Below are 22,068 nucleotides of genomic sequence, written 5' to 3' on the forward strand. Positions count from 1 at the left end.
CATGCTATTCGTACTGAGCATCAGTTGTTGGGGAAAAATCACTCCCACCATGGTAATTTTTACCATGGCATTGAAGCATTGTCCATCTGGGTCTAAGAAACGTAGTACTAGAAGAAAACAGAATAGCTGATCCAGAGGCCAACAAGTCTCTGAAGAAAGCAAAGGAGGATTTTAAAAACATGAGTGAGAGTTAGTTTGAAGGGTTAAGGGTAAATCAAAAAGTAAAGGCAAAATACATTTAATGGCTTTAATAGAAATAAATGTGAGCAATTGAAAATATCACTTTTCCACAAAGTCTTCATGCAAGATAACACAATTGTTGTATTGATCAACTAGCTTTTGCATTCCTGCAGAGAAGAAGTTTTTTGGCTGTTCCTGAAGCCAGGTGAGTACTGCTTCCTTTACTTCATCATGCTTTGTTTTTTGCTTTCTGGGTTGCAGTGATGTACTCATGTCTTGTCGCCAGTGACAATTCTCTCCAGAATGCTCGGATCTTCTTCATACCATCTCAGGAGCTGGGTCGCAACCTCCGTACGCTGCTGCTTGTGCAGATCAGTAAGCTGTTTGAGAACCCATTGTGTGCAGACTTTCCTGTACCCCAAGTCATCATGCATTATGGCAAATGCAGATCCATAGCTGATATCCAAATGTGTAGCCAACTGAGACACCATTGTCCCTCAGTCTTCTCTAATCAAGACATCTGCCCTGTCGATGTGCTCTTGTGTGCATGATGTTGATGGGAGACTTCATCAGTTACACCTGTTGTTCCTGCTTTAAAACTTTTTACACACTCATAAACCTTTTGTTGATTCATGGTACTATGTCCATACTGAGTCAATATCCGATGGTGAATTTCCACAGGTTTCACTCCCTTTGCCCAAAGAAAGCGTACTGCTGCATGCTGTTCTTTGATGGTGTAATCTTGCAATGCAGCATCCATGTTTCTGACCTTTTGGCTGCCACATGACTAAAGGCCGAGCGCAGCACTGTGCATGGAAGTACTATCCAACAGGCAATGTATGACTACACATGTTGCATTTTGCTAGCTCTGTTCCAGTTATTGCGTCATTTAACAGTTGCCTTTACTTTTTGATTCACCCTCATATAAAGGTGAAGACTGACTAGTGGGAATGAAGGGTGGAATAGTGACTGGTTTGGGTTCAGTTGGAGAAGAGTATGTAGAGTATAAGAGTTGGGGAGAAAAGATTTGTGAAGGGGGTGATGGGGACATGCACAGGAAATGTATGGAAGACTTAGAGAAAGAGAGAATGTTGGGGCATAAACTGCTCTGGTCTAAAATGATCATATTTACCAGAAAGTTCTCTCTATATGTGCACTGTGCTACTGTAAAAGGTAAAATGAAGGGCAAGTAACACTATCTATGTAAACGAGAGGAAAAGCCATTTTGACTTCATCTACCTGGCAGATATTTAAAATAAAAGTAAATCTTGCTGTTCTCCTCCCCCTCCCCCCCAAAAAAAAAAATTGCACCCACAGTTATCCCATGTGTTTATACTGGGATCTGTCTCGAGGAATTTGTACTTGGCTGGCTGTCAATTTCTGATGAACGTGGTAAATAGCGATTGTTAGCACAATGGCTAGACCTAGAATCAGCCCCAAAACCAGTGGCAGGATTTCTTCCAACTGCTCCCTCTGATCCACAGGACACTTATATTCTGAAAGAAGAAAACAAAAGATGTCAGTTGTTTAACAAAATGTTCTTTTATAGATGGATGGAAAGATTTTCAGAATGTCCCCAAATCTCAGTACTAAATGAGACAAGAGCCAGAGATGCAAGGTTCTTCAGGTGCAGGATGAAGATTTTCTTTGACAGTCCTTGATTTCATTGGACATTGCTTTGGAATGTAAGTTCAAAACTAGGACTGTCCCCAACTGGAACTGAGTAACCTGACCTTGCTGAAGAGCTGAAAAGTTCCAAGAGGGAGATTTTTGTCCATTCCTGCCTTTCGGACAACCCATCCTGATGTATTATGGCAGTGCTTCTCAAACTGGTCCTTGGAACACACCCAGTCACTCAGGTTTTCAGAATGTTCACAATGACTATGCATGAAGTAGATTTGCCTGTACTGCATCCTTAGTATGCAAATCTATCTCATGTATATTCATTATCATTCGCTAGGAGTTCACTAGAAAATCACTGCTTGTGTGTAGAAACTTTCCACCCAAAAAACACAATACCACTTCTCTTTTTAAATAATATCTTGAAAAATAAAAAATGATGTGCTCAAACCCATAACCAAAATACCACAGGGTAGGCAAGGGGGCCATCATAGCCACATCAATGTCCCAACTGCCTATATCTTGTTGTGACACACTTTTACAATCTTTTTATCACTATCTCATATATATATATATATATATATATATATATATATACACACACACACAAACAATGTATTTATCTTTAAAGTGTGACTGGGAGTTCTTCCACCTGGATATTAATACCAGAAGGGGGGAGTCCTTGAGTTTGTGTGTTACATGTTAAAAAAAAGATGTCAATGTCCAGGTTGCACAGCAAACCTTGAAGTAGAAGAACCACCAGTCTCAATTTAAAGATAAAAAGATTGTAAAGGTGTGACAAGATATAGGCAGTTGGGACATTGATATGGCTAAGATGGTCCCATGGTAACCCTTGCCTACCCTGTGGCATTTTGGTTATGAGTCTGAGCACATAATTTTTTTAAATTATTTTTTCAAGATATTATTTTGAAAGAGGAGCAGACTTGTGTTTTTTTGGGAGGAACGCATATTCATTATGGAGATCCTGAAAACCTAACTGGTTTGGTAAGCCCTGAGAACTGGGGTGAGAAGTCCAGTATTATGGGTCCCTGCAGTACTGATTTCAATGGGTACAATATTGCAGAGGTTCTCAGCCCAGTCCGTAGGGAACACCAGGCCAGTCAGGTTTTCAGGATATCCACAATGAATGTGCATGAGAGAGATTTGCATGCCTTGCCTCCTTGGTATGCAAATTATCTCATGTATATTCATTGTGGATACCCTGAAAACCTAACTAGCTGGGTGTGTCCCCCGGGGACTGGGTTGAGAAGCATTGGGATATTCCAATATCACACTATTTTTAGGGTATAAATTCAAAATGATCAAAAGGTCGGCCTCCTGGAACTGGATAACTTTATTTATTTATTTCGATTTCAATCCCATCCTCCCGGAAGCTCATGACGGGTTACAATAGGACATTCACTAGGAGTTGGCAGCTCTGTGAAATCAAGCTATAGCAATAGAATCAAGCATTCTTTCAACAGCACAAATTCCAAGGCCTGACTTATAACAAAGCATTTTCTAAAGCCCTTGATAGCCTGGCACGCATTACTTGTTACCCACCAGACCCAGTTTTGTGTGGAAGTTGCAAGGAAGCTTATCTTTGCACTGTCTTTTCCTGTAGTTAATAATACTTCTTACTGAAGGTATAGTCCATCTATCAACTATTGTATCTGTTTGCCGAAGTGCAAAAACACCTATATATCTGGAGAATGCCAAACAGCAAGGGTGCCGGTGGCATCAGAGTCTGCAGGCTTGTGGAGGCCAGGTCCCAGGACTAAGAAACGCAACAGCTGGGTGGTGTGAATATAATATCTGGATAAAGAGGAGCTGGTTGATGTAATATATCTAGATTTTTAGAGACTCTTGAGAAAACTAAAAAACCTTTGTATAGGAGACACTGTTCTACTGTGGATCAGAAACTGGTTAAACAATAATAATAATTAAAAAAAAAGAAAACAGGGGCCCATTTACAAAGCTGTGTTAAACACCAACGTGTGCTTACTACACCTTAAAATAGCTTTCTTCAGGGCATGCTCAGATGCCCATGGGCAAGATTTGCAAGTGTATGCATTTGTAGAGCCAGGGATTCCATTTATAAACAGGCCCCCCTCTGCCAAAGCTGACCCGGAAGGTTTCCCTCTGATGTCAGAGCTGACATCTGACGGAGAGATGGCTTCAAGGTCAGCTACAAGCAGCATGCAAGAGCCACTGCAGGTGTCTCTGCAAACGGCTGAAGGCAGGAAGGAGCAGCCCACCTGGAAGGAGGGCTGTTGAGGTAACTGGGATCCCCAGATGACCCGGAAGGCTTCCCTCCAATGTCAGCTCTGACATCAGAGGCAAGTCTTTCAGGTTGGTTTTGGCATAGGGGGGCGTGCCCTGCTGGACTGCCCTGAAGGGAACAAGTAAGGGAGAGAGGAAGAGGGGAAGGAGCGTGTTGGTAGGGGCATGAATTTGAGACAAAGGCTAGAAGGAAGAGATGGGGGGAACATGAACTCAGGACACAGAATGAAGGGATGGGGCATGAACCTGGGACACAAGGGAGGGAGGAAAGGAATAGAAAGGAAGAATTGTTGGGCATGAGTGAGAGGGAAAGAGATGGGGACAGGAAGAAAGAGGAAAATTGTTGGGGATAGAGAGAGGAGTGAGGTAGAGATACATGGGGAAGAGAAGGATGAGAGGGAGAAATGTTGGATATGGTGATGGAGAGGGAACAGAGGGACAGATTGAAGGGGGTACAAAGGAGAGGAATATTGGACATAATGATGGAGGGAGAGGTGTGGCATGGTGCTGGAGAGGGGTGATACAAGGAAAAATGTTGGGCATGGGGCTGATGGGCCATGGTGAAAAATGATGCACATGATCTTGGGGATGAGAGAGGAAGAAATGTTGGATGTGGCAGTAGAGGGAGTGGAATCTCTCTCTCTCTTTTTCCCCACTCCCTGTACACAGGGGGAGGGGATCATAGAATGGTGAGATGATGAAGGGAAGGAGATGAGGACAGGGGAAATACTAGAAAAGGAAGTATATGAGACATAGAGAAGGGAGATTCTGAACATGGGGAACAATACATACACAGAGATAGAAGATGGATGGTGAGCATGGAGAAAGAAGAAATGTCAAATGGTCAGGAGACCCTTTGACAAGTGAGTTAAGATAAGACAAAAGAAAACAGAGACCAGCACCTGAGCCCAACATGATTTGAAGAATAAAATGACAAAACAAAAAGTAGAAAAAAATAATTTTATTTTCTATTGTGTGATTAGAATATATCAGATTTGAAATATATATCCTGCTAGAGCTGGTGTTAGACATAATTGGGGGCCGCAAGGCCCAGACCATGGTTCTTTAGCTTCCAGCTGTCTTAGGGCTCTCGCTGACCAGGGGGCAGCTGCCCTAGTTGCACTCCCGTAACACTATTCCTGTCATGTGTGACTGTAGTATTTTGTTAACATGATTTTTCTGTGTAGCATTCTGTAATAATTTGGCTTATTCAGTTTCTCGATAGTGGAGGGGATATTTGTGAAGCGGAGGGGAGACGGGGTTTTGTTGATAATTGCTGTGTATTATTTGTGTTTATAAAATGACAATAGTGTTTCTTTGTATACTTTAACAAAATAAGTTCAGTATAAAATCATAACTATTTGAGGCTTGTGCAGATGGGATCAGATAGCTTGCAGGGATGGGGCGGGGATAGGGCCCAAGCTCGTGGGAACAGGGACTGAGCTGGCGGGGACAGGGCAGGGACAGACAGGGATGGGGCTGAACTAGCAGGGTGGGAACGGGGACAAATTTTTCCCCACGTCATTCTGTACTAGATATGTTGGAACATAGAATACAAAAGATGGGAGTTGGGTAAGTGGTACTGATTAATGGTATAATGGTAACACATCAAAAGTTAGAAGTGTTGGAAAATGATGATGGTTTTCTCAATTTGCATTTTATTAACTTTCCCATGTTTCTAGTTTTATTTGTATTTATAAAAGGAAATGGTTAAGAAATATTTTGCGGAGAATTTACAGGTCTCAAAGACAATATACCATACTTCGTGGAATGACAAGGCTCAAGGCATTGGGAATGAATTGTCAGACGATAGCTTTGATGTCTTTTTTTTTTCAGAGGGGTCCAGTTGTATTATAACTACAACAATTCCAATAACAACTTTTACTTTTGAACCTGATCATAATTGGGTTCTGACACTGTATTTTCAATCTATAAATTAGAATTTTTGCATCAGAATGTGATATTATTTCCTGATCTCTGCAGAGCCATACAATGGAAGCGTATGACCTTGTTGGCCCATAAGCCTCAGCTGCCAGCCTTGGGACAGACATTTTTCCTACAGTTTCTGAGTAAATATTTTGTGATCTTTGAAAGGAAGTCCTTGATCATGTACAAATTTTTCTTGAAGTGAGAAAGTCTCCAACTCGTTTGGCAGTGTCTACCCTATTACTTATATTAGGGTTAGATAAGAAGTAGCTCATGGTATATGTTTTATGATTTTGGTACTGCTTATAATAAATTTCCACATAAGTTTGTTTTCTTGATTCTAGGGGTTCTCCTGTTCATCCTAGATTTCAAATTGTCTCCTTTTTTTTTTTCCTGAAATATAGAGGTTACGAATTTTGCTTTGAGACATTGACATTTGGGGCTCCTTTTACTAAGCCGCACTAGCGGGGTTAATGCGCGTGACTTTTTATCACGCTCTACCCCCCCCGCGCTGGCCAAAAACTACTGCCTGCTCAAGAGGAGGCGGTAGCGGCTAGCATGGCTGGTGGTTTAGTGCACGCTATTACGCTCGTTAAACCACTAGCACGGATTCGTAAAAGGAGCCCTTGATGTTTCATTATCACTGCTTTACTTCTTTGATTTTATTTGGTGCAAGCTATAGCATTCTATTTCAAGTTTATGCTTAAGAGTAAATAATACCGTAATACGAAAGAAAGAACAGCTTTCACTAATGCGTTCTGGGTTAAAAACAAACATGCAAAGTTTAGCTTAATAGAGATCATGGCTTCATTTATTCGTGCTTATCTGCCACAGATTAGGTACCTTACTTGATATAGTCTATTAACAAAGAATGAAAATAATATATTGCAAATTAGAGAAGATGAAGGGTGCAGAAAAATGTGGACAACATTGTTACTAATAATTCTCTCTGATTCAAAGGCGATTCCATATTCTAGTAGTGCTGCAAGTACAACTACTGTAAAATTACCAAGATTTAAGACAAGCAGAATATAATTGGGACATTTCCTTCTACGTATAATGAAGAAAACACTTATATTTAGCTATGTTTTCCTCCTCCTATCATTAAAAAATGGCAACATTACTCCTGCTCGCTGCGTTCCAAATTGTGCAGGTCGAGGGTCAGCTGAATTACCAAGGCCTCCTCTTTAGATAGCATTGGGTAATACGGTACTTTTCCAGCAGAGCTAAAACAAGACCGGCCCACCATTAGCGCTGCAGAACTACTTGTTCCTTACCTTTGCCTTCATTGAAGAAGAAATCCGTCTTGATATCAAAAGGCTGTAGGCGCATGTCAGACAAGAGGAGAGTCACGGCTTTCTGAGGATCACTGGAAATCAAGGTCAAGGTCTGCTGAGCTTGGCATTCATAAAACCTACCTGCTGGGGTGACCAGGGCAGACAAGTGATGGGTGCTTGCTGTATGCTTCCCAGCTGTAAGTACAGAAATCAGCTCATATAGCAAGGCACAACCTACGCAGAGCTATTCTGCAGGGCAAAGTCAACCCCCCTCCCCTACCTCCCCGGTTAACTTGTCAGCTGGTGTATTCTCTGAACCGCATTTTGGAAAAAAAATATTCTCTCTCTAAACACGTTTAGTAATCAAAATGTAACCCAAGTGGATTGATCTGTTAACTATAGTGAACAGAGAGACTATAAAGCTATGGGAAACATGCAGACTCATCTGAACACAGTGTATTGTTGGATTGCAAATCTTTTCTCAACCACACGCAAAATCTCGTATCTCTAGCATTTACGGCAGGGGTAGGAAACTCCAGTCCTCGAGAGCCGTATTCCAGTTGAGTTTTCAGGATTTCCCCAATGAATATGCATGAGATCTATTTGCATGCACTGCTTTCAATGCATATTCATTGGGGAAATCCTGAAAACCCGACTGGAATGCGGCTCTCGAGGATCGGAGTTCCCTACCCCTGATTTATGGTATCGTTGAGACTCGCACGCAAGTCTGTGATTGACTTGTAAAAAAAAAAAAAAATCTGTGTTTTATAATTAAGAAAGAAGCCTTCTCTAGGTTAAGAATTTAAAGTATAGCTTTGCAAATGAGTCAAAGGCTTAGAACTCATATTTCTGAGTGTTCAAATGCTAGAAAGAAAGAAAAAAAACAAAAAACCCAAACCCGCAACATTACGGATAGGGAAGAAATTGTCATTTTTTTCTCCCTCCCCCCCCAATGATCGCCTTCAAGGAAAACATATGAGAAAAGATGAAACAGTTAAAATTAGGATGTACATGACACAAGAAAAAGGGAATATAGGAAAGTTCCAACACAAAACAGAAATGTGAAAGCCAGGGTACGTATGATTTCTGTTCTAGCTAGTTTTGACTTGCTAGATTATTGGGTGAAAATCCAACTAGACCACTAAAAGAACATTAAAAATCCTTACAAATATCGAATATATGGTAACTGAGTGAAGTAGAAAACTTTTTCTCTCACTGTAATTCGAACAAAAAACAAACAATCAAGAAATTAATTGAAAAGAAGAGGTCCATTGACTACTTTTGTTGCATTACAGTAAGGGTTATGTTTCTTCCCTTTTCATTAGATTTCTTTGCACATTCAGGGAGGGTGGGTGGGAATGTACTTTGAGGAGTTAAATTATTTAATTATAATATTGAAAATAATCACATCGTATGTTTTATTGTATTAATAATTACGATGAGGATGGGAGTAAATGACTGTTTAATGTAATAATTGTATAGTTATTAGTGCGTTCTATGCAGTATTTTATGATTTATCAATTGTATTGCACTATCAAAGTTTGAAAATCAATAAAGATTTAAACAAAAAAGAAGAGGTGCAAGCTATCTATGTTTGAGACTATGAGGAAACTTTAGTGAAAACCTGAACATCAAGCAAAAGGGTGATCACAGCCGAATCTAAGTGAACTTGGTGTGGAGTGCTGAACATTTCAGCAAAACCTCTGGGTACCACATGAAATGGGCACATTTGTCGGATAGCAAAGAAAAGGAAACCCACTCTTTTCCGAACAAGCAGATGGGAGCGTTATCATTATTTCAGCCCTAGCTGAACATCTGGTAATTGCATGTCACCAGCGATCTGCAGTCTGCAATTGCAGTTACAATATGACCATTTCAGTTCGCCTATCCCTTCCTTCTGCTAGTTTTCCAATTATACGATTTTCACTTGGATAAAGTATTTCATTAAGAGGCTTCCCTCTGTATGTATACAGCACCAACAAGCTGTGAATCTCCACTTCTGGTTAAAATCCAAGAAAGTCTGGGTGACCTGAACATGAACGACAATATTCTTTCTTCAGCTTAAGACGATTTCATTTAATTGAACATGTTAACAAAATATAGGGGAGATGTGAAAGTTTAAACTAAATCCATTCTACACGCATTTGTAGAAACACTTACCATTTACTGCATCTTTAAAGTATGTGCGCTCAGAAGAATCGTAAATAAATTGGACCTTATTCATTTTCCAGAATCCATCCTGCCCTCTAGTAGCATTATTTCCTTCCTGTAGAAACACGAAATTGCCAAATTGCCAATTAAAAGGAATGTGGGCCTGTGCTATTAACACAAAGAACTCTGCCCCAGGTCATGGTTTTAATCCATCAGGCCGACCACTTGGCACCCCTCGGATTCCATGAAAACGTGCAAGATTTAAACTTGCAGAAAATGTTAGACAGGGACAAACGAATTATATATATATATCGAGAGAGAGAGAGTGCTGGATATCCAGAACAAAATTCAGGGGCGGGAGGTGGAGAGATGTCAGATGGCAAAATACCCGTGGGTTATATAAATTATTTTGCGGGGAGAAGGGGGGGGGCAGGAGAAAAATCCAACAGGAACTGCAGAAAACCAAGCAGCAAAGCAAAAAAACCAAAAACAACTGCAGAGTATGTACAAGATGCAGGCACTGTTTATTTCAAACTTTAATGGTATATACAACCTTATTACCAAACCAGGGACCCAAAACAGCATAAATATACTAGCCATAATGGAGTTCAACGCCTTTGAGCCCTCCCCTCAAGTATCGGTGCCAATACCAATTCACAGATCCTTTGGCTTGTAAAACTGAGTGAAGTGGTCTTTCAGCATTAATTGGGTCTTTAATTACCTTAACGAAAAACAGTCTGAAGACATAAGCGTTTAGCCAGGAAATCTGTAGTTCCGATTCGTTCTTCCCACATTTCCCTTTGGCTTCTGCTCGTCTGGGAAGTTGAATATCAGTTTGTTCTGTAATCAACTTTTAAAGAAAAAAAAAGAAGAAGACGCATATGTCCTCATGACATTTTGTCGCATACTCTAAATATGTAACAATCATTAACGGAGCAGTACAATGACAGTGTCATGGTAGGATAGTTTTACAAGACCTCTATTCAGCATTTTAATGTGTGGCCGATTTAACATTTCAAAGTCTCCCGCCAGAGAATGAGAGAAAACCCTTAGTACATCAAGGTCCACAATGCAGTGTCTTCAATTTCCTCAAGTCTGTATAATTTTTTGGCTTTAATGTAATATCTATGTCCTAGCTTTGGCTTAAAATACATTGCTTTCTTCAGATAACACTTTAGATTTTTTTTTTATCCATTGGTCTTCTTGTTGATTAAGTGAAGAAATGCTCCTGTATCAGAACATGTATAATTACTTGGCACTGCCTTGGTAACTAACCAGCACATGCGGCATTCTGTGATACAGGCAGTGAGAAACCCGAAAAATGCTATTCCACTATTTCAAATATCAGGTTAATGTACAAATCTATGTGCATTTGTTATTTTAAATTAAGAAATAGCAGTGATCAGTGTGGAAATGAATTCTTACATCAATATAATTGCTGGCCCGCACATCATAAGGGACAATAAATTTTGCTGCAAACTCTGCCATTAGACACGTTGTCCCATTTTCCCGAACCACAAAAATATCTTTGTCAGGATTAGTGGAGAGCCCCGAGAGATTTTCAACCTCTTGTTCTGCCATGCTTTGATCAAAAATATCTGCGAAACAAAAATACAAAGTCGGTTCTGTGCTTATTTCAGAGCCACAAAACGTTTGATCTCCGGCTCTGATAATTAGCTCTTTCTGAGTTGCAACCTTGCATTGAATATCGGAATGGCATGCTTCCACTAGCATGCACATACCTGCAAAAACATTATTGTTTACAGGCAGCCTGCAAAGTAACAAGCATGGTTTTTTGTGGGTTTTTTTTTTTAGCTTGCTGCACTTTATGGCTAGAACTGCAGCAAGGATGGCACCATGCTGAACTGCGCTTTACAGATGATGTGTGATTTTGCTTAGAATACCATAGCTGGTACATCTTATCATTAAACATCACCAGTAAATATTTGCGTTTGCATGCGAGTGTTATTCATATCCATTTCTTAAGAGATTAAAAAAAACACTGACCGTCAGAAAGGCACTTAATACTTACGGCAAAAGAAAAGCAGTAATTGAAGTCTCGGGACGCAAAAAACTGCTATGTTTACGCCATCCATGCTTCCTCCCGGACCTTGTGCTCTCCAAATCAGTTCGTGAAAGAGCTAGGCGCAGGTAGCAGCTAATTAAGGGGGACCCGAAAGGTGACTCCCCCCCAAAAAGCTTTTGAGACAGTTCAGCTCAGCCTAGAAGACCCTCCAACAGGACACGCTGAGATGAAAACGGAAGTAGGGACACCGGAGCGGGGAAAGACTGTGGGAACTGTCCAGGGTACTGCAGAAGCTGAAACAATTGGAGCGCTCGCTGTACTTCCTGCTCTGTCCCGCTGGGGATACGAATGGGAAAAGACACTACTGCGGATTTCGTGCATTGACTAGCAGGAGTAATAACGAAATCGAAGGTGCCTTGTATTGCTTACATTACCTCACCTTTCCAGCTTTTAAAGTTGAGTATTTTCCCATACTGGAGATACGTTCTGTGAGAGGCCCACTATGACACACTAACATTAAAGCCCGGTAGCGCTCTAGATACTTTGTCTCAGAAGGTTGCCCTCGAAATATGCAGCAGATGGGTTTCTTTGTTGAATTTTGGAAGAGATCAAGTTGCTCTCGTGAGCTGATCCATTTCAGCATAAAGAGAACGTCAGGTAGACAGTAACATCAAGTGAGGGCTCTTAACGCTTATTTTGCCTATACTATAACATTGTAATATTCTCCACCACCAAGCTTTTATGTGAACAATGGAGCTAGCGTTTGTTTAAAACATCAGCGATGGAATTTAATCAGTCCTATCATCCGGTAGCTGGGCGACATGGGCTTGCTCCAACCCATCACTATAAGATTCGTGTGGCCAGATGGAACTTTATGTAGCATGCATGCATAGTATCACTGAAAATTCATGGATAGGGGACTCAGCCGTATAGAAACATGATGGCAAATAAAGGCCAATTGGCCCATCTTCTACAGCATCCATCATGTCCTCCCTGTGTCTGTTCCATGCTTTCTTGAATTCAGAGGAGGTTTCCACCACCTCTACTAGGAGACTATTCCACATATCTATCACCCTTTCAGTAAAAAAAAGTATTTCCTTAGATTACTCCTAAGCCTATGCCTCTTTTCATCCTACAAGGGGGTGCTGAAAAGTTCTCAACCAACCAACTTCCTAAATTCTGAGCAATATTTTGCCACTATAGCTGAACAGAGTGTTAACTTATTTTGTTAAGTATCAATTTGCTGAAATGAAATTCTATGTTTTGACATTGGTTTCAGATCATTGGTTGAACCATATCCATAGTCATTCTCTTCTTGGGCTGAGAATTTTTCATCCCCCCCCCACCCATGCCTTCTCATTCCAGAGCTTTCTTTCAAATGAGAGAGACTTGTCTCATGTGCATTTATGTCAAGTAGGTATTTAAACATCTCTATCACAACACCCCTCTCCTGCCTTTCCTCTAAAATATACACTTGTTTTATTTTCCTATAATACTTTAAGAATGGAACAGACCCTACCAATTTAACAACTTCCTTAAAAGATTTAATGACTATAATTTGGGTCCTTATGAACTTTTAGAATCTTGAGTCAAGAAATGATAGCTTACTGGACAAGATTCAAACAGCTAATTAAAATGGTGCAGAAAGCCACTGGAAGGATAAATACATTTAATAGAACCACCGTCTTTTAATTCTCCTTCAATTCTACCACTTCTAATAATTTCCTTCACTACCACAGACTCTCCCCAGCCCCTTCGTTTTCTCCACTCTGAACTCTAGTATCCAGTTAACTTCTCACTTGGATCACGCCATGTCAAGTGGTCCAATATTGAAAATCATCCCCACTTGACCTCCTCCAAGTTGAATAACATTTTGTGTGGATGTTCCCTATAGCCTTAAATGAAACCATGTAAATTTTTTCATCTGGATCTCTATTGGTTTGAGACCTAGAGGCTGTCAAATGTAGGTCACTCTTGGAGTACTGTGCTCTGCATAATACAAAATGGCAACTTTGTCCAGACACTACAACCCAACAAGGCCTCCAAGAGAATTAAAAATTTGTGGATTAATACAACCCCTGGCACTAACTTCATATGCAAAGTTTGAAATGTAACATTAGTTTACCTCCCTTTTTATAAGTCAGCAAAGTAGGCAAAAAAAGTTATTTAAAAATTGAATGCCTACTTTGACTCATCATCGCTCCTGACCTTTATTTCCAATTCAAGTCATAACTGTACCAGAAGTCACGGCACAGATTTTGGAAATTTTGGAGGTGCAAATATTTCAATTGTACATCATCCAATTTTTTTTATTTTTCATATCACTTGAAAGAGCATCTTTTTTATTTTTTTTGCTACAAAAGCCATTGTTTCATATTTGACCCAGTCTTTCTTTGGCCAGAAGTTAGGTCTCAAATGCATGCATCATTCACATTGTATACATGCAATAGTAAAAAAGGGCATCTTTGTCATCCTATTGTATAATATGCAAATGAGCTAAAGGCGTGAAATTGTATGGTGCAGCTAAGCTTCTTGGACTTGCCATGATCACTCAGGTTATGACATCATAAGAACATAAGAATAGCCTTACTGGGTCAGACCAATGGTCCATCAAGCCCAGTAGCCCGTTCTCATGGTGACCAATTCAGGTTACTAATAATACCTGGCCAAAACCCAAGGAGTAGCAATATTCCATTCTATCACTGTTACTTACACATACTCTTGTAAATGGCCCATCAGAATGGACACTAAAGTTGTTAATCCTCCTTCATTTATTCAACTTGCCAACCTGCAGTTCGGCCAATATGTTGCTTGCATGTATGACAATTATTGGTGGATTGGAAATATCTTTGAAAGCTCCTCAGAACACAATGATGCCTTAATTAACTTTTTGTATCCACAAGGCCATGCTCGATTCTTTCATTGTCCCATTAAAAAAGATACTGTGTGGATTTCATATTTTTATGGTTCTTGAAGCTCCATTGACAACCTCACCAGGAAGGCAATACAGCTATTTAGTAATTGTGTTGTCCAATACCGATAACAAATTCCAAGCATTGTACTCAGGCTAGCTGCATGATGAGCAGCATTTGAAGTGATTGTGAAACATGATATGTCTTTGAAATAGTTACTCTTTCCTCACCATACTGTTCTTTGATCACATTATTTTTTTCATCCTAAAAAAAATTAGTTATTAGAAAGCCATAAATTTCCAATGCAATGTTTCTCTCATTAGTCTAGTGCCCGTCTACTTCTCTAACATATTTTAACATTAACTCCCCTTTTACAAAACTATAGCGTGGTTTTTAGCACCAGCCATAGCGGTAATAGCTCCAATGCACATAGAATTCTATGATCATCAAAGCTGTTACTTCTGTGGCCGGCGTAAAAACCGCACTACGGTTTTGTAGAAGGAGTTAATGCAGGTTGAAACCATGGTGTACTTTCAGGCCTATTTTAAGCTATTAGGAATAGTGGGTCAAAAAGGTGGCTGGATAGTTTTGTAATAAAAAAATTGCTCTTTCAAATGGTGCAAGAAAGAGATTAGAGGATGTACAGTTGTGATATATGACATTAAATATAGGTAAAAATTTGCATACATTTTTTTTTCAACAATCTTAATAAAGATTTATCTCATAAAAGAAAAGGGCAGTGGGTCTAAAAATTTATGGGGCAGTAAATGGCCCTATCTCTCCCAGTTCCTAAAATCTGAGCCCAATTGTGCTTTCTGTTAAGGAACTATGTTATGTCAAATATTTGTCTGTGCATTCCACAGCAAACTTTTTCATCAACTTTGTGGTCCCCCAGTGATACACCAAAGCATCTGAGTGGTATATTTGGATTCAGCATAAAAAGTTGTACTAGAAATACGGCTTTTAGCTTGGTCAAGCAACTATCCTTTTCACAACCGGAACCAAAAATTGATGTTTTTTCACTATCTTCAATGGAATGAAAAATGTGGCCCCAATAACAAAGTACCTAACTTTGGAAGAGGTTGAGATCCTGCTGTAAGAGTTTGCATATATTCATTGCATGTCCTATTGTACTTCCAGGAAAAAAAAATGGTCAAGTAGGGAGGCCTAGACCACTTGACATGGAATGGCCCACCAACTAGTAGGTGGCTGATTCCTTGACTAATTTTACTGGGGAAGAAGCCCTATATACATACAAAGAGCTGCTGAAAAGTTCTCAACCCAACCAACAAAGTTGGGGGCAGTTTCCATCAACTTAGTCCTGTGCTTTTCCACTTTTTTATTCCATACTGCCTGACAATGAAAAAAGTAGGAAAAAAAAAATCACTGGACTAATGGCCTGATTCTGCAAACATGTGTCCTGGTGGTAGGCAGAAGTAGATGTCCTACTGCCATCTCTCAGCCAATCAGGATGCATATAAAAAAGGGCCGGATGCCTACATTGTAGGCGTCACCCATCTTCAGATGATACTTAAGCATGCCCAAGGCAGGGCATCAGCATAGTTTCACCCAGAAGTAGCCTTGGGCGTACTTAAATGTCCCTGTTTGGACAGTCTTTATCCAAAGTCAAGGACACAGTAACCAATAAAGTAACTGAAGTAATTAAAGCTGGATTTTAGAAAGTTGTAGTAGAGGTTGTATTGTGGGCTGGTGAGGTAAATGCTCTGATGTTCACAAAATTCCTTTGAGCATTTACCTCGCCACCTCGCACTAGAAACCTCTATTGCAGCTTTGTAAAAGGGGACCTAAATTAGTATCTGAAGATTTCAATAGTGTAGAAACATCTACACTGGATAAATTAGGACCAGAATACTTATATCTTCTGAAGATTTAGTAGTTTTTGATGGCAAATAGAAAACTTGTGAGAAAGGTGGTAAATTATCCTCAGGACTATTCAAAATTTCCAGCAAACAATGTTTCAACATATCTCTAGGTGTTCCTGAAATCATAGAGAAATTTCAGAAAGAGGTTATTCCTTCGTGCATAGTTTTCAAAAATCTCTGATTTACCCCTTAAGTTAGACAAATTTTTTATAATTGAAAATTGTTCAGTTTTGATGTTCAACTTTTTTTTAACACTGCAACTCGAGTTACCAAATTATTTAAGTCAGAAATGTTCTTATTAACTTTTAATATCACATCTTCCATTTTTTGTTGCAAAATACTGATCTGCAGATATAAAGTCCTACCCTTGACTGCAGTTACCAAACAGATGCCAGAGTCACTTCAGTGGGCCTCTCTAATTAAAAAAAAAAAAAAAAAAGGTGTTCGTGTTTCAATTAGCTCTAATTTTGATAAAACTGCTTTTGATTCAATTCCAGCCACTAGTTCCTCCCCAACAGCGGAAGATGAAGCAGGTGTAGATCCATTCAAGGGAATGGAAATCCCTCGGGTCCTGGAATCACCACTGCCATTTGACCCAGCTACAGCACTAACTCCACTACGAGTGGCAAACTGCTACCCTGTGGCTGTGGAGGAGGGGCTCTCCATTCAGGGCTCAGGGTGGTTGTCAGCTCAGGAGAAATGAATGATGCATGTAGTATTTTCTAAAACAATGAGATACCTACTTTTCTTTATAAAATAAGCTTGACATATGTGGTGGTAGAAACATACCTACCAGGCAGATGGCTATAAATTATTCTACCTGTATATAGATAATGCAAACCTAAACTCACTGCTGTTGGCAGAAGACAACTAATTGGCCAATCAAACCCACCCAGATCACTATAGGCCACTCCTTCCCAAACATTTATCAACTATAACTGCATTTGAATGTTCAAAAATTAATACTAAAATCTTTGTTGTATATAACTGGCTCTAAAATAAAAACTGTATTTAAAGAATTAGATGTGTTAGATTAGAATTAGAATTGAGCTCATCAAAATAAAAAAAAATCATTTTATCAGCTCAATAGTACCTCATAATTTTTGATACTTGTGAATACATTTGTGCACTAGAAAAGCAAAAAAACATTTTAAGAGAAAGGTTTTCGAAATCTAAAACTGCAAAGGTTTCAGTAGTATCAGAATGTATGCCTTTGACCCTTTTGGGCATCTCCATTCAAAATTTTTCTTCCTATTTTAAAAAGATCTTAAATAATCTGATGTGGCAAATGTGACACCATAGGAACTGAATGGGCTGTATTGCATTTGGGAATTATTATCATGGCTTTATAAAAGGGGCTCTTAATGCAATCATTCAAATTTGAATAAGAATATATCTGAGATGTTCACGCTATCAGGAAATTATGAATTTCAAATTAAACAAGATGGACACCCACATCTATTTCAAGCTGATTTTCCAGCACTCAATGCAAATAAGAGTTGTTGTTTTGGAGGTTTTTTTTTTTTTTTTTTTGGGGGGGGGGTTGAATTAATCAATGGGCACCAAGCGATTTAATGAGCACTAAACACTAAGATGCCCATGGTGCGTACTAAATCACTTGGTGCCCATTGATTAATTCCCCTAGAAATGGCTATTAACAACATCTATATACATCCAAAAACATCACCCACAAAGAAATAGAAAAGTATATCAATACCAGTTTTACATATGATAGGATAGCTCAGAGACATGGAGGGGCAATAAAGGAGAGAAAACCCTCCAACCACCTCACCACCCAATCATTGCTTAATCCTTCATACTTTTAAGCTGATTTTTAAACATTTTTCAAAGAATATAATGGTGAATATCTCCAATTTGTTAAATATGTGCAAAAAATAACTTAGCTAAAACTTGGTTTCTTGGTTTCAACGTGGCACGTTTCGTTAATCTGCATCAGGAAACGAGCCAGCAATATAATTAACTGTTCTTTGCTAAAAGGAACAACAATAGACGGTATATTTATCTCAAAAAAGGGGCATTATATCTCCAATTTGTTAAATATGTGCAAAAAAATAACTTCTATTAACAACATCTAGCATATACCTGGTTGAGAATATTAGAAATTATGAGACTAGGTAATATTCAGTATGTAGAAAAATAAACATGATACAACAGTTATTTAAGAGATGACAATATCCCTTTATCTGGGATATACAGAATTTTAATTTATTCCATTGCCTACTTAATGCAAAAATGATGGTAAAAAAATTAAAATTTTAATGGTCATATAGATGTATACATACAACCCATTCTGATTACACCTAGCACAAATACCATTGCAATAGCATCCAGCTGCAGAGCTGCCTGCTATTGACTGAGAGTTGACAATGATTTATAACCTAATTTCCCAGCCTGATGGGGTGGAACTGGAATTTGCAGGTACAATCAAAGCAGGCAGGACACACACTTCTTGGTTTGGCAGTGCTCTGCTTTATTGAGGTTTAAAGGCACAAGTCTGCATAGCAGATTCCAGTTATAGAACTCAGCATAATCATATTGGCGTTCCAAAATTCAACTTTTATCTACATAGCCCTGCCTTTAATAGATCCCAGATGTGTTTCTTCACGCTCAAAGATTGTTTATTCTATCAAGGTTTTAAATGGCTCTTTAAAGGATCATGGCCATTTCAGAGAAACCTGCATATTACATTACATTAGTGATTTTTATTCCGCCATTACCTTGTGGTTCAAGGCGGATTACAGAAGAGGATTTCATATAAATATGCAAATCATTTTAGATGTACCACAGAAGTGTGGTATATCAAATCCATGATCCTTTACCTTTCTAGTTCAATATCTGGCTTTGATACTACTTAGTAAAATTAAGAAAAAAACACTTCATAAAAAATAGGTACTGCAGATAAGAATTAAAAATGTGTCATAAAAGGTGCTGGTTGTATAACTGAATCTTCCAAATACTGACCTACTAATTTAAAGAAGAAAAAAGCCATAATTTCTAGGAAAAAAAGCTGGGTTGGCTTTTTCTCTGTTACCTCATAAATAAAATACCTGAAAAATAAATCTCTTTTCCACTATAGTTTCTCTCCTACTTAGATGCTCAAACATGAATGGGCAATTGACCAATTGCGTTAGGTTTTTCATCACAGTCCTATCAGTGTTTCAGATGCATATAAACAAAATACAGTATGCAGAGCTGTACATTTGTACCTTCATTCTTATAGTTAAACGTTCCTGACTCAAGAACATTGCCCCTTGAAATAAGAAAGTTTGCAGGAACAAATGTTCTTAAAAAAATCTCTCTAACAAAAGACACTAATGTTATTTACAAAATCTTTCCTTTTAAATTCTCTAAAATAGACGTCTCTTTTTCAAAGTAAAATCTGCGCTTGTAAAAAAAAAAGAAAAACCACATTAGGTAAACCTTGAAAATAAAGTACAAGTGATATAAGTAAAGCCAGAGAACCAAAATAAAGACATAAAAATAGAACTTTTATCAAGGACATTTCTGTTCGACATGAAAAAAAAAATTTTAAATACTTTTTCATCTTACAAAACCCCCTCCTCCCATCAAACTTTAGATACATGAAAGTATTTTGCTTTTACTGTACAAAGTATAAAGATCAAACCCCTGGGAAAAAGTAACATTTGTCTTTAAGTACAAAGGACGCATGTCAAGGAAAAATCCTTGCGCAAGAGAGCAGCGAGCAAAACGATTGGTCCGCGAAAAAGTCCATGAGCTCCTAGTCCCCTCCTCACGTGTTGCTCTGGAGCTGGAAGTCGAACTCGCATTCCACACCGTCCGCTTTCACTCTGCTGCCCACCTGCGGCTCGTGCCCGCCGCCGCTCAGGGGAAGGTCTCCGATCGCACCATGGCCCGCGGCCCGGCCTCCGGGGGCTTCCTGAACTCGGGGAAGGTGAAGCGCCTCAGCAGCTTGCTGCCCAGGATGGCGAAGGCTGCGGGCGGGCTCCTGCTCTTTCGGCCGTCGGGCAGCGGCGTGTCAGGGGGCGGCGATAGGCTGCTCCGCTTCTGGTAGAACGTGTCCTGGAAATGGTCCGGCCCCGTTGCATCCTGGGCGGGCAGCCGCTGCTGAGACGCCGCCAGGGGGGTCAGCAGGACCCGGAGGGGGCTCCCGGCCGAGGGAGCAGCCAACGGAGGCAAAAAACCCCGCCCTCGGCTCCCGTACTGCACGCTCCAGGACCTCATGCGAGGCCGGGGTAGCAGCACGCCAGAGAAGACCGAGCCGGGGGAATCCAAGGAGCCACAGCTACCACTATCCCGATTCGTCGCTCCCTCCTCTTTGATGGAGCCCATAGATTCGAATCTCCGCTGTAGGACCAGCGAGCAGGGAGTGGAGCTACTGCAGGGCGCCTCCTCCTGGCCCTTCGCAGACCCGCCCGCTCCGCCGTCCTCGCTGCTCTCCGAACTCTTGCCCCCCAGGGCCAGCACGCAATCCCGGTGCCCCAGATGCCTGGCCACTTCCAGCGCCGAGTTGCCCACCCGGTTGGGCCGGTCCAGCTGCAGCCCGAGACGCTTGAAGGCGCGCACGAGGAAGCGCAGCACGGGGGCGTGGCCCGCGGCGGCCGCGTACAACAACGCCGTGTTGCCCCAGGTGTCGGGCAGCTCGGGATCCGCGCCATGCCGCACCAGCGTCTCCACGGCGTCCAGGTGGCCGTGCTCGCACGCGTGGCTCAGCGCCGTGCGCCCAGCCGCGTCTTGACAGTTCACGCGCGCGCCGCGCTCCAGCAGTAGCTGGAGGAAGGTGGCACGCGCCCCTGCCGCCGGCAGCTGCGCGGCGGCGATGAGGGGCGTGCCCGCGCGCTCTGTCCGGGCGTTCACTATGCGTCCGTCCGCGGCGTCCAGGATGAAACGAGCCAGGTGCGCCTGGTCTTTAGTCATGGCGTCTAGCAGGGCTTGGGCGCCGCTCTGCTCCTTGACTGCGCTTTCCGACATCCGGAACTTACGTTCGGAAACGGACTTCGATATTATCTCGTTCTCCTTAAGCAGTGCTGGAGGTTTCCTTGCTGTTGGTCTACAGCAGCTTGTGCGCCTCTTCCGTTTCTTTATAGTGTCGGAGGTCCTGAAAGGGGTGGGGAGAAGGGTAGTGGATCGCTGCCCCAGCCTAGTAACCATAGAAACTGGCTGCTGCACGTGGAGAGAGTATGCGGCACCCTTTGACTGTCAATTGAGGGAGCAGAGCCAGTCATCGGCTCGACCCACCATCACACTTGAAAGGACTGTCTCCCTGTAGTGGTGAACCAATGCCAGCACGCCTCTCTCTGTTGCCACATTGTGCGGCTCAAAGAGATGTAGATGAAATGACTGAGAGGGGAAGAAAGAGGCTTGGTCTTGCAGGTGTGAACAATACTTAAGTCTGAAAGGGACTATTGATTTGATTTTAGCCCATTTCTCGCTTACTGTGTTTAAGATCCATATACCATTCATCCATTTTTTGGATAATTTTTTTTATGTCAAGCAAATCATTTCATGCTAGTGCTGGTCACAATGTGACAGACAGATGTAATTTGTATACAATAGTTCTAGACTCTGAAATACACATTTATGCCTTCTAATGCAGTTTACAACAAATTCCAATGCAACATAAAACAAATCAAGTACCTCCTAAATGTATAATTAAGGACTGTATTCAGGTATGAACCGGAGTTGGAAGGGTGGAATAATGAGTAACTAAACACAGTCACAGTAACTGATGGAGATTATGAACTGTTGTTCTAACATTTGAAAAAAATCAAAAGATTTTAAGGCACAGTATATGGATATTGTGATTAGAA

At 40.7% G+C, this 22,068-nt stretch overlaps 2 protein-coding genes across 2 annotated transcripts; both read right to left on the reverse strand.

The window, feature by feature from the left end:
• Positions 1-1,497: 1,497 nt before the first annotated feature.
• On the reverse strand, positions 1,498-11,177 carry LAMP5 (lysosomal associated membrane protein family member 5). Its single transcript, XM_033937652.1, has 5 exons — positions 10,863-11,177; positions 10,159-10,287; positions 9,447-9,552; positions 7,293-7,481; positions 1,498-1,676 (listed from the first exon to the last, which is right to left on the reverse strand). Exons 1-5 carry the CDS (start codon positions 11,175-11,177, stop codon positions 1,498-1,500), a joined length of 918 nt encoding a protein of 305 aa, XP_033793543.1.
• An 8,569-nt stretch (positions 11,178-19,746) lies between these two features.
• LOC117356460 (ankyrin repeat domain-containing protein 63-like) lies at positions 19,747-21,319 on the reverse strand. The gene has a single exon (XM_033935688.1). The coding sequence runs from the start codon at positions 21,227-21,229 to the stop codon at positions 20,123-20,125; it is 1,107 nt and encodes a 368-aa protein (XP_033791579.1). The 5' UTR covers positions 21,230-21,319; the 3' UTR covers positions 19,747-20,122.
• Between the last annotated feature and the right edge of the window lie 749 nt (positions 21,320-22,068).

Source organism: Geotrypetes seraphini, chromosome 3 (assembly GCF_902459505.1).
Source record: "Geotrypetes seraphini chromosome 3, aGeoSer1.1, whole genome shotgun sequence".
Taxonomy (NCBI): Eukaryota; Metazoa; Chordata; class Amphibia; order Gymnophiona; family Dermophiidae; genus Geotrypetes; species Geotrypetes seraphini.